Source organism: Chiloscyllium plagiosum, unplaced genomic scaffold, assembly GCF_037043375.1.
Source record: "Chiloscyllium plagiosum isolate Xiang-an unplaced genomic scaffold, Cpla_swu_hap1 HiC_scaffold_38, whole genome shotgun sequence".
NCBI classification, from domain to species: domain Eukaryota; kingdom Metazoa; phylum Chordata; class Chondrichthyes; order Orectolobiformes; family Hemiscylliidae; genus Chiloscyllium; species Chiloscyllium plagiosum.
Window position 1 is genome coordinate 33,603,192 of NW_028270176.1, and position 13,354 is coordinate 33,616,545.

General features: G+C 52.6%; 1 protein-coding gene across 1 annotated transcript in view; it reads left to right on the top strand.

The window, feature by feature from the left end:
• The window catches only part of LOC148139423 (B-cell receptor CD22-like), a 139,307-nt gene that overhangs the window by 15,205 nt on the left and 110,748 nt on the right, over window positions 1-13,354 (top strand). The window contains exons 2-3 of the mRNA XM_087980947.1: window positions 3,484-3,768; window positions 4,651-4,926. Coding sequence (XP_087837073.1) covers window positions 3,484-3,768; window positions 4,651-4,926 — 561 coding nt within the window. The remainder of the gene's footprint in view (window positions 1-3,483; window positions 3,769-4,650; window positions 4,927-13,354) is intronic.

Below are 13,354 nucleotides of genomic sequence, written 5' to 3' on the forward strand. Positions count from 1 at the left end.
TGTGGGACTCACTCCCACAGGGAGTTGGAGGGGAGGAATGTGACACTCACTCTCACAGGGAGTTGGAGGGGAGGAATGTGACACTCACTCCCACAGGGAGTTGGAGGGGAGGAATGTGACACTCACTCCCACAGGGAGTTGGAGGGGAGGAATGTGACACTCACTCTCACAGGGAGTTGGAGGGGAGGAATGTGACACTCACTCTCACAGGGAGTTGGAGGGGAGGAATGTGTGACTCACTCTCACAGGGAGTTGGAGGGGAGGAATGTGGGACTCACTCCCACAGGGAGTTGGAGGGGGGGAATGTGGGACTCACTCTCACAGGGAGTTGGAGGGGAGGAATGTGGGACTCACTCTCACAGGGAGTTGGAGGGGAGGAATGTGTGACTCACTCTCACAGGGAGTTGGAGGGGGGGAATGTGGGACTCACTCTCACAGGGAGTTGGAGGGGAGGAATGTGTGACTCACTCTCACAGGGAGTTGGAGGGGAGGAATGTGGGACTCACTCCCACAGGGAGTTGGAGGGGAGGAATGTGGGACTCACTCCCACAGGGAGTTGGAGGTCTGGGAATGTGGGACTCACTCCCACAGGGAGTTGGAGGGGAGGAATGTGGGACTCACTCCCACAGGGAGTTGGAGGGGGGGAATGTGACACTCACTCTCACAGGGAGTTGGAGGGGAGGAATGTGGGACTCACTCCCACAGGGAGTTGGAGGGGAGGAATGTGACACTCACTCCCACAGGGAGTTCGAGGGGAGGAATGTGACACTCACTCTCACAGGGAGTTGGAGGGGAGGAATGTGGGACTCACTCCCACAGGGAGTTGGAGGGGAGGAATGTGACACTCACTCTCACAGGGAGTTGGAGGGGAGGAATGTGGGACTCACTCCCACAGGGAGTTGGAGGGGAGGAATGTGTGACTCACTCTCACAGGGAGTTGGAGGGGAGGAATGTGGGACTCACTCCCACAGGGAGTTGGAGGGGAGGAATGTGGGACTCACTCCCACAGGGAGTTGGAGGTCTGGGAATGTGGGACTCACTCCCACAGGGAGTTGGAGGGGAGGAATGTGGGACTCACTCCCACAGGGAGTTGGAGGTCTGGGAATGTGGGACTCACTCCCACAGGGAGTTGGAGGGGAGGAATGTGGGACTCACTCTCACAGGGAGTTGGAGGGGGGGAATGTGACACTCACTCTCACAGGGAGTTGGAGGGGAGGAATGTGGGACTCACTCCAACAGGGAGTTGGAGGTCTGGGAATGTGGGACTCACTCCCACAGGGAGTTGGAGGGGAGGAATGTGGGACTCACTCCCACAGGGAGTTGGAGGGGGGGAATGTGACACTCACTCTCACAGGGAGTTGGAGGGGAGGAATGTGGGACTCACTCCCACAGGGAGTTGGAGGGGAGGAATGTGACACTCACTCCCACAGGGAGTTCGAGGGGAGGAATGTGACACTCACTCTCACAGGGAGTTGGAGGGGAGGAATGTGACACTCACTCCCACAGGGAGTTGGAGGGGAGGAATGTGACACTCACTCTCACAGGGAGTTGGAGGGGAGGAATGTGGGACTCACTCCCACAGGGAGTTGGAGGGGAGGAATGTGTGACTCACTCTCACAGGGAGTTGGAGGGGAGGAATGTGGGACTCACTCCCACAGGGAGTTGGAGGGGAGGAATGTGGGACTCACTCCCACAGGGAGTTGGAGGTCTGGGAATGTGGGACTCACTCCCACAGGGAGTTGGAGGGGAGGAATGTGGGACTCATTCCCACAGGGAGTTGGAGGTCTGGGAATGTGGGACTCACTCCCACAGGGAGTTGGAGGGGAGGAATGTGGGACTCACTCCCACAGGGAGTTGGAGGGGGCGAATGTGACACTCACTCTCACAGGGAGTTGGAGGGGAGGAATGTTGGACTCACTCCCACAGGGAGTTGGAGGTCTGGGAATGTGTGACTCACTCTCACAGGGAGTTGGAGGGGGGGAATGTGGGACTCACTCCCACAGGGAGTTGGAGGGGGGGAATGTGGGACTCACTCCCACAGGGAGTTGGAGGGGAGGAATGTGACACTCACTCTCACAGGGAGATGGAGGGGAGGAATGTGGGACTCACTCCCACAGGGAGTTGGAGGTCTGGGAATGTGTGACTCACTCTCACAGCGAGCTGGAGGGGGGGAATGTGGGACTCACTCCCACAGGGAGTTGGAGGGGGGGAATGTGGGACTCACTCCCACAGGGAGTTGGAGGGGAGGAATGTGACACTCACTCTCACAGGGAGATGGAGGGGAGGAATGTGGGACTCACTCCCACAGGGAGTTGGAGGGGAGGAATGTGGGACTCACTCCCACAGGGAGTTGGAGGGGAGGAATGTGGGACTCACTCCCACAGGGAGTTGGAGGGGAGGAATGTGAGACTCACTCTCACAGGGAGTTGGAGGGGAGGAATGTCTCACTCACTCTCACAGGGAGTTGGAGGGGAGGAATGTGACACTCACTCCCACAGGGAGTTGGAGGGGAGGAATGTGGGACTCACTCTCACAGGGAGTTGGAGGGGGGGAATATGGGACTCACTCCCACAGGGAGTTGGAGGGGGGGAATGTGGGACTCACTCCCACAGGGAGTTGGAGGGGAGGAATGTGACACTCACTCTCACAGGGAGTTGGAGGGGGGGAATGTGGGACTCACTCTCACAGGGAGTTGGAGGGGAGGAATGTGGGACTCACTCCCACAGGGAGTTGGAGGGGAGGAATGTGACACTCACTCCCACAGGGAGTTGGAGGGGAGGAATGTGGGACTCACTCTCACAGGGAGTTGGAGGGGAGGAATGTGGGACTCACTCTCACAGGGAGTTGGAGGGGAGGAATGTGAGACTCACTCTCACAGGGAGTTGGAGGGGAGGAATGTGACACTCACTCCCACAGGGAGTTAGTGGTGAGGAATGTGACACTCACTCTCACAGGGAGTTGGAGGGGAGGAATGTGACACTCACTCTCACAGGGAGTTGGAGGGGAGGAATGTGTGACTCACTCCCACAGAGAGTTGGAGGGGAGGAATGTGGGACTCACTCTCACAGGGAGTTGGAGGGGAGGAATGTGGGACTCACTCCCACAGAGAGTTGGAGGGGAGGAATGTGGGACTCACTCTCACAGGGAGTTGGAGGGGAGGAATGTGAGACTCACTCTCACAGGGAGTTAGAGGGGAGGAATGTGACACTCACTCCCACAGGGAGTTGGAGGGGAGGGCATGTGGGACTCACTCCGACAACTCTCTGTGGAAGTGAATCCTTTCCATGCATTGGTGCAGGGGAAGCTGGTTAAACACACGAGGGAGAGAGGGAGATGAAGATGAGGTGCTGAGGAAGCTGATCTCGAACAGAAACCCTAGCATGGAGCAGAGGGGCCGAATGGAAAGTTCAGTGACAACACCATCAGTAAAACATTTCCCACCATGTCAACATTAACTGGATTGGTAACAAACCTCTGTTTCAGATAAACCGAGAGATTTTCAGATTTCACACAGTGTGAATGGTGACGATAAGAAAGATTTAACGTCTGTGAATGAGCGGGACACTGTGAATATTAGCTGTACCAGTCAGAGCAGTGACCCTGCAGTCTCAGGGTACAGCTGGTACAGACTCACACAGAACAAGCCAGTCAGCGGGCAGATACTGCTGTTTGAAAGCATCAGCACGGACGACAGTGGGGATTATCAGTGTGAGGTTAAAAACAACGTTGGGACAGCGAGATCACACAACATCACCATCAGAGTGCAGTGTGAGTATCCCCAGAAACACAGCTCCTGAATTCGGGGGCGGCACGGTGGCACGTGGGTGGCACGGTGGCACAGTGGTTAGCACTGCTGCCTCACAGCGCCTGAGACCCGGGTTCAATTCCCACCTCAAGCGACTGACTGTGTGGAGTTTGCACGTTCTCCCCGTGTCTGCGTGGGTTTCCTCCGGGTGCTCCGGTTTCCTCCCACCGTCCAAAGATGTGCAGGTCAGGTGAATTGGCCATGCTGAATTGCCCGTAGTGTTAGGTCAGGGGTAAATGTAGGGGTATGGGTGGATTGCGCTTCGGCAGGTCGGTGTGGACTTGTTGGGCCGAAGGGCCAGTTTCCACTCTGTAATGTACTGTAATCTAATTCATTCATCTCGTATTTCCAAACCTGGTCAAACAGCTTCTGTACGTTAACCGTTCAAGGGCACATTGCACCCCTGTGGATTTTTTATTTACCAGCATCAAATCACCCAGTTACTAATTAAATAAACAATTATCAAGCACTACCTCCTGAGGCAGTGCAACAAGAACAAAGGTCAGTGGGTCAGAGGGTCAGTGCTGAGGGAGTGCTGCACTGTCGGAGGGTCAGTGCTGAGGGAGTGTCGCACTGTCAGAGGGTCAGTGCTGAGGGAGTGCCGCACTGTCGGAGGGTCAGTGCTGAGGGAGTGCCGCACTGTCGGAGGGTCAGTGCTGAGGGAGTGCGCACTGTCGGAGGGGCAGTGCTGAGGGAGTGCCGCACTGTTGGAGGGTCCGTGCTGAGGGAGTGCCGCACTGTCGGAGGGTCAGTGCTGAGGGAATGGGCACTGTCGGAGGGTCAGTGCTGAGGGAGTGGGCACTGTATATGGGTCAGTCCTAATGGTGTTGGGTGTTTATTTCTAGATGCTCCGACCAGTGTCCGAATCACATTCCCGACTTCAGTTCGAGCTGGACTGTGGACATCCCTCAGCTGTCAGTCTGATGGCTATCCAGCAGCATTTTCCTATCGCTGGCGGAAGGTGTGTCCACACGGTTCGATTCCTCTCTGTTCTGGGAGTCAATGGAGCTCTCAATGTTCATTCTACCCTTATGTTCAGGATGTGGGCTGTGAGATCATCTGTACAGCGAGGAACTCCGTGGGTGAAAAGGAATCTGATCCCATACGACTGGATATTCAGTGTGAGTGTCATCAGTGCGAGAGTCCCACTCACCAACAAACTCTCACATTATACTGAGCTAACACTTCATGTCCCTCCCTATCTCTGTATCCTCCTCCAACCCCTACACCCCCTCCCTATCTCTGTAAACCCCTCCAGCCTCTACACTTCCTCCATTTCTCTGTAAACCCCTCCAGCCCCTACACCCCCTCCCTATCTCTGTAAACCCCTCCAGCCCCTACACCTCCTCCCTATCTCTGTAAACCCCTCTAGCCCCTGCACCTCCTCCCTATCTCTGTAAACCCCTCCAGCCCCTACACCTCCTCCCTATCTCTGTAAACCCCTCCAGCCCCTACACCCCCTCCCTATCTCTGTAACCTCCTCCAATCCCTACACCCCCTCCCTATCTCTGTAACCTCCTCCAACCCCTACACCCCCTCCCTATCTCTGTAACCTCTTCCATCCCTTCCACCCCGTCCCTATCTCTGTAACATCCTCCAGCTCCTGCACCCCCTCCCTATCTCTGTAACCCCCTTCAGCCCCTACACCCCTCCCTATCTCTGCAACCCCCTACAGCCCCTACACCCTCCCTATCTCTGCAACCCCCTACAGCCCCTACACCCTTCCCTATCTCTGTAACTCCCTCCTTTTCTGAAATGATGTCAGTGCTCAGGGGCAGCATTTATTCGGGGATTTGGGAGAATGTTCCATGATGTTCCACAGCTTTATCCCTCTCCCTGACCTGAATCGAGCTGTAATTCCTCTTGGAGATGGTCCTGGAGATGTTACCATTGTTCGCAATGAGCCACAGGGAGAGGTGAAGGAGGGAGACAAGGTTACCTTGACCTGTAACTCCAGGAGTAATCCAGGAGCTCTCTACACCTGGTATAAGGACAATGTGAACACAGCAGCTAACAAGGGGACAGGGAACATCCTGACCATTCGCTCCATCACCCCAATGGAATCTGGAGATTATTACTGCAAAGCGGAAAATGTTATTGGAAGACAAACTTCAAAGAGCTTCAGGATCGAGGTGCTCTGTGAGTGACATTCCCAGGTTGACCTTTTCCCAATGTAAACTCCCCGGTCTCTGTCACGACTCACTGCATGAGAGCTACTTATCCAAAACTTCACTGTCCCCCGGTCTCTGAACTCACAGCGAGTCCCTTTCCCCAATCACCCTCCTCTCACTCCCTCTCCTGCATCGTTCCCCAGTCCAGCAACACCTCGATTGTAAAATTCCCATTTTTGGCTTTCAACACCCTCCATCACCCCCTCCCTATCTCTGTAATCCCCTCCAGTCCCTACACCCCCTCCCTATCTCTGTCACCCCCTCCAGTCCCGACACCCCCTCCCCATCTCTGTAACCCCCTCCAGTCCCTGTACCCCCACCCTATCTCTGTGAATCCCTCCTGTCCCTACACCCCCTCCCTATCTCTGTAACCCCCTCCAGTCCATAGAACCCCTGCCTATCTCTGTAACCCTCTCCAGCCCCTACACCCCCGCCCTATCTCTGTAACCCCCTCCAGCCCCAACACCCCCTCCCTATCTCTGTAAACGCCTCCAGTCCCGACATATCCTCCCTGTCTCTGTAACCCCCTCCAGCCCCTACACCCCGCCCATCTCTGTAACCTTCTCCAGCCCCTCCACCCCCTCCCTATCTCTGTAACTCTCTCCAGCCCCTAAACCCCCTCCCGATCTCTGTAACCCCCTCCAGCCCCGACACCCTCTCCCTATCTCTGTAACTCCCTCCAGTCTCTACACCCCCTCCTTGTCTCTGTAACCTCCTCAAGTCCTGGCCTCGAGAGTAGCGCCTGAATCCCACCACCGGCTCTGCTATCAGCTGCCTCCGACGCTGAGCTCAGATATTCCCTCGCTTCACCCCTCCATCTCTTTCTTTCCTCCCAGACATTCAGGAAAGCCGACCTGTTCTCCTGATGTTGTTGAAGCAACTGGCAGTCACATTACTGTTTCACCCTTTTCAATGCAACATCTTCTTCAGCAGGCTCTACATAAATTCAGATATTGTGTTGTTGCCTCTTTTTTGTCATTTTTCTTGGTTTCATTTCTGATCAGTAATCTTTCTGGTGTTGCCCCACCCCACCCCTCGGAGACCCCATGTCTCCTGTGAACCTGGATATGTGAGGGATTCTGAAATCTCGGAATCACATCTCTCTCTCTCTCCCCACAGATGGACCGAGAAACGTGGAGATTATTTCTGAGGATACAGTGAAGGAGGGGACCGAGATCAGGTTAATGTGTCGAAGTGAAGCCAACCCCCCGGTTCATACCTACAGCTGGAGTAAAATGTGCAACAGACAACGGAGAGATCTGCGAGAAAATACCGACACGATTAGGATTCGAACCACCAGGAATGATGCATCTTGTAGCTACATCTGTACAGCACGGAATTCTGTCAGCTTCCGGGATTCTACACCCAAACACATTAATGTAGAGTGTAAGTAAAGAGGGTGTGGGACAACCAAAAAATAGGCCCCAGACCACACTTGGAGCACTGTGTTTAGAACCCTGGTCTCCACACTACAGTTGGATAGTCAGACATGACAGAGGAGGGTGCACTTGGGAATGAGAAATTCTAGCATGGAGAAGAGGGGATGAATGGCCTTTTTCAGGATATGAGGAATTCTGGTGGTCTTTCTCTGAAATGATGTTAGTGCTCAGGGGCAGCATTTATTCGGGGATTTGGGAGAATGTTCCATGATGTTCCACAGCTTTATCCCACTCCCTGACCTGAATCGAGCTGTAATTCCTCTTGGAGATGGTCCTGGAGATGTTACCATTGTTCGCCATGAGCCACAGGGAGGGGAAGGAGGGAGACAAGGTTACCTTGGCCTGTAACTCCAGGAGTAATCCAAGAGCTCGCTACACCTGGTATAAGGACAATGTGAGATGGAAATGTGTTGCTGGAAAAGCGCAGCAGGTCAGGCAGCATCTAGGGAACAGGAGAATCGACGTTTCGGGCATTAGCCCTTCTTCAGGAATGATTCTCCTGTTCCCTAGATGCTGCCTGACCTGCTGCGCTTTTCCAGCAACACATTTCCATCTCTGATCTCCAGCATCTGCAGACCTCACTTTCTCCCCATAAGGGCAATGTGAACACAGCAGCTAACAAGGGGACAGGGAACATCCTGACCATTCGCTCCATCACCCCAACGGAATCTGGAGATTATTACTGCAAAGCGGAAAATGTTATTGGAAGACAAACTTCAAAGAGCTTCAGGATCGAGGTGCTCTGTGAGTGACATTCCCAGGTTGACCTTTTCCCAATGTAAACTCCCCGGTCTCTGTCACTACTCACTGCATGAGAGCTACTTATCCAAAACTTCACTGTCCCCCGGTCTCTGAACTCACAGCGAGTCCCTTTCCCCAATCACCCTCCTCTCACTCCCTCTCCTGCATCGTTCCCCAGTCCAGCAACACCTCGATTGTAAAATTCCGATTCTTGGCTTTCAAAACCCTCCATCACCCCCTCCCCATCTCTGTAACCCCCTCCAGTCCCTGTACCCCCTCCCTATCTCTGTAACCCCCTCCAGCCCCTACAACCCCTCCCTATCTCTGTAACCCCCTCCAGCCCCTACACCCCTTCCCTATCTCTGTAACCCCCTCCAGCCCCTACACCCCACCCTATTTCTGTAACCCCCTCCAGTCCCTACACCCCACCCTATTTCTGTAACCCCCTCCAGTCCCTGTACCCCCTCCCTATCACTGTAACCCCCTCCAGCCCCTACACCCCTTCCCTATCTCTGTAACCCCCTCCAGCCCCTACACCCCCACCCTATTTCTGTAACCCCCTCCAGTCCCTACACATCCTCCCTATCTCTGTAACCCCCTCCAGCTACTACATCCCTCCCAATCTCTGTAACCCCCTCCAGCTCCTAGACCCCCTGCTTATCTCTGTAACCCCCTCCAGTCCCTACACATCCTCCCTGTCTCTGTAACCCCCTCCAGCTACTACATCCCTCCCTATCTCTGTAACCCCCTCCAGCTCCTAGACCCCCTGCTTATCTCTGTAACCCTCTCCAGCCCCTACACCCCCGCACTATCTCTGTAACCACCTCCAGTCCCTACACATCCTCCCTGTCTCTGTAACCCCCTCCAGCCCCTACACCCCCTCCCTATCTCTGTAACCCCCTCCAGCCCATACACACCCTCCCTATCTCTTTAACCCCCTCCAGCCCCTACACCCCCTCCCTATCTCTGTAACCCCCTCCAGTCCCTACACATCCTCCCTGTCTCTGTAACCCCCTCCAGCCCCTATACACCCTCCCTATCTCTGTAACCCCCTCCAGCCCCTAAACCCCATCCCTATCTCTGTAACCCTCTCCAGCCCCTACACCCCCTCCCTATCTCTGTAACTCCCTCCAGTCCCTACACCCCCTCCTTGTCTCTGTAACCTCTTCGAGTCCTGACCTCGAGAGTAGCGCCAGAATCCCACCACCGGCTCTGCTATCAGCTGCCTACGACCCTGAGCTCAGATATTCCCTCGCTTCACCCCTCCATCTCTTTCTTTCCTCCCAGACATTCAGGAAAGCCGACCTGTTCTCCTGATGTTGTTGAAGCAACTGGCAGTCACATTACTGTTTCACCCTTTTCAATGCAACATCTTCTTCAGCAGGCGCTACGTGAATTCAGATATTGTGTTGTTGCCTCTTTTTTGTCATTTTTCTTGGTTTCATTTCTGATCAGTAATCTTTCTGATGTTGCCCCACCCCACCCCTCGGAGACCCCATGTCTCCTGTGGACCCGGATATGTGAGGGATTCTGAAATCTCGGAATCACATCTCTCTCTCTCTGTCCCCACAGATGGACCAAGAAACGTGGAGCTTATTTCTGAGGATACAGTGAAGGAGGGGACCGAGATCAGGTTAACGTGTCGAAGTGAGGCCAACCCCCTGGTTCATACCTACAGCTGGAGGAAAATGTGCAACAGACAACGGAGTGATCTGCGAGAAAATACCGACACGATTAAGATTCGACCCACCAGGAATGATGCATCTTGTAGCTACATCTGTACAGCACAGAATTCTGTCAGCTCCTGGGATTCTACACCCAAACACATTAATGTAGAGTGTAAGTAAAGAGGGTGTGGGACAACCAGAAAATAGGCCCCAGACCACACTTGGAGCACTGTGTTTAGAACCCTGGTCTCCACACTACAGTTGGATATTCAGGCATGACAGAGGAGGGTGCACTTGGGAATGAGAAATTCTAGCATGGAGAAGAGGGGATGAATGCCCTCTTTCAGGATATGAGGAATTCTGGTGGTCTTTCTCTGAAATGATGTTAGTGCTCAGGGGCAGCATTTATTCGGGGATTTGGGAGAATGTTCCATGATGTTCCACAGCTTTATCCCACTCCCTGACCTGAATCGAGCTGTAATTCCTCTTGGAGATGGTCCTGGAGATGTTACCATTGTTCGCAATGAGCCACAGGGAGAGGTGAAGGAGGGAGACAAGGTTACCTTGGCCTGTAACTCCAGGAGTAATCCAGGAGCTCGCTACACCTGGTATAAGGACAATGTGAGATGGAAATGTATTGCTGGAAAAGCGCAGCAGGTCAGGCAGCATCTAGGGAACAGGAGAATCGACGTTTCGGGCATTAGCCCTTCTTCAGAAACGTCGATTCTCCTGTTCCCTAGATGCTGCCTGACCTGCTGCGCTTTTCCAGCAACACATTTCCATCTCTGATCTCCAGCATCTGCAGACCTCACTTTCTCCCCATAAGGACAATGTGAACACAGCAGCTAACAAGGGGACAGGGAACATCCTGACCATTCGCTCCATCACCCCAACGGAATCTGGAGATTATTACTGCAAAGCGGAAAATGTTATTGGAAGACAAACTTCAAAGAGCTTCAGGATCGAGGTGCTCTGTGAGTGACATTCCCAGGTTGAGCTTTTCCCGATGTAAACTCCCCTGTCTCTGTCACGACTCACTGAATGAGAGCTATTTATCCAAAACATCGTTGCCCCCAGTCTCTGAACTCACACCGAGTCCCTTTCCCCAGTCACCCTCCTTTCACTCCCTCTCTTGCATTTATCCCCAGTGCAGCACATATCTATTAGAAACTTCCTATTCTTAGCTCTCAAATCCCTCTATCACACATACCTGTCTCTGTAATGTCCTTCCAGTCCCTCCCTATCTCTGTCACCTCCTCCAGTTTCAGCCTCTTGAGTACTTCCCGAAACTCATCGCTCTCCCCTTTGTGACCCTGACCTTTGGCATTCTGTCCCTAAACCGTTTTAACTTCCCTTTCTCTTTCTTCCTTATAAACTGAGCCCTTTAACTGAAAACTGCCCATTTATCTGCCCTGTGGGATCTGTGACTGATTTTCCTGTGACTTCACTCCTTGCAATGTCTCCCTTAGTGAGCGATGCTCAAGTAATGCTGTCTCTCACTGAGAGTCTTGTCCCTTTCTGTCAGATGCCCCTCGGAACATGAAAGTGTCGGTCTCTCCATCGGACAGTGCGATACACGAAGGTGACACTGTCACCCTGAGCTGCACCAGCGACAGCAACCCCCCAACCAGCTGGTACAAGTGGGAACGGAGACAGGGAGAGGAGACTGAGCCTCTGGAATCATCTGAGAGAGACCTGACCTTGTACAGAATCACTCACAAACAGGAGGGTGTGTACTCCTGTGAGGCGGGAAACACGGTCGGTGTGAATAGGTCGGAGGGTCGCAGGATAGAGGTTGTGAGTAAGTAAGCAGCCCTGATATTGACCTCTGACCCCCTGTGAGTGTTCAGCACAGGCCTCAGTGTTAACATTGCTATACTCCCAGGCCTCATTCCTGAAGAAGGGCTTATGCCCGAAACGTCGATTCTCCTGTTCCCTGGATGCTGCCTAACCTGCTGCGCTTTTCCAGCAACACATTTTCAGCTATACTCCCAGGACAACATGGGTCCCGTGGATATGACCCAATGTAGGCAGAATGATGGAAACCTTAAGAAGTGCTTCATTTTGTGGCCATTTGTCAGTTGCAAAGTGCCTCAAATGACAGCTAGGAGGTATTGACAGTTTACAGCTTGAGTCACCTCAGCTGAGGAAGGATTTCCTTATCTTAGAGTCAGCACATTCACCAAATTGAATCCTGGAATGTGGGGCAGAGAAGAAATACAATCAATCATAGAATAACTGCAGGGTGTAAAGAGTCCATTCAGCCCATCAGGCCCACAGTGACCCTCTGATGAGTATCCCAGATACAGCCTCGCCCCATAACCCCACATTTCATTGGCTCCGTCACCTTGCCTGTGCGTCCTTGGACAGTATAGGGCAATTTAGCCTGGCAAATCCACCCTAACCTGCACATCGTGCTCACTGTGGGACAATTTCAGATGGCCAATCCACCCTAACCTGTACATCCCTGAACAGTATGAAATAAGAGGTGATCCCACTCTATTCCAGTGAATTCTGAAATAACCAAGGGAAGGAAATAAATCCCATAACTCTTACTGAATGAAATGAACCAGGGAAACTAGTGAGAGAAAAGGTCAATAAGTCCCCTGGACCTGATGGGATGCAGCCTCAGATAATAAAGGAAGTAACTAATGTTAGAACTCTCACTGATTTTTCATTGTTTCTGCTTTTATTGTTTTATCAATTATGGTCAGAGTTGTGAACTGGGAAGTATGAGCTGAAAATGAACTGTGGAATTTGGGACAGCTTGTGGTAAAAGGAAGATAGCAGATCAACAAGCATCTGTTTGTTTGTGAGGCCAGGCCTGGAGGCTAATTGCAGGCTGATTCTTGGTTCAAGGAATTCCAACAGATAAAGTGAAGGGTATTGTGTTTAAACAGATAGCAGAAAGTGGATAGTAACGAGGTCCGTATTTGGAAATTGGTTCCAGCGAGTCTGAAAGAGGCCCTATGTTGAAGCAGACAGCATTTGTTGAGACCACAGGAAGAGGCAATCAGACTGTCAGGGCAGAACCAGAACTGTTTTCTGGGGAGATGAGCTTGGCTGCTAACAAAGGCAGCATGAAGGTTTGAAAGCTCTCTGTCACGCAGGCTTTTGGGAGGCCAAGAGTAGAAAGCTGAGTTCAAAGAATTGCTGCCTTTACCTGGGAAAACTGAGAAGGTGACCCTAAACAGTGTTTTGCAAAAGCAGCCCCATTCTTACCTGTGAAACAATGCAACATGAAAATGGTTTCAGTAATCTGGCTAATGATGATATTTTCTTTTATGTATCCATGAACGCAGTTAGTTTGTCTGTTTGTCTGTCTTTTGTGTGAAACTATTCCCTAACTCTCTCAATTCCTGTTACCAGATCACATTTCATTTTTTACCTGAGTCTTTGGTACAGACATGTACCACAACAGCTGGCTGTTCACCCTCCCCCTTCAGAATGCCTGGCAGCTACTCTGGAACATCTCTGACCAACGAGATAACATTCCACTCGAGAGTTCCATTTGTAGTCACAGAACTGCTT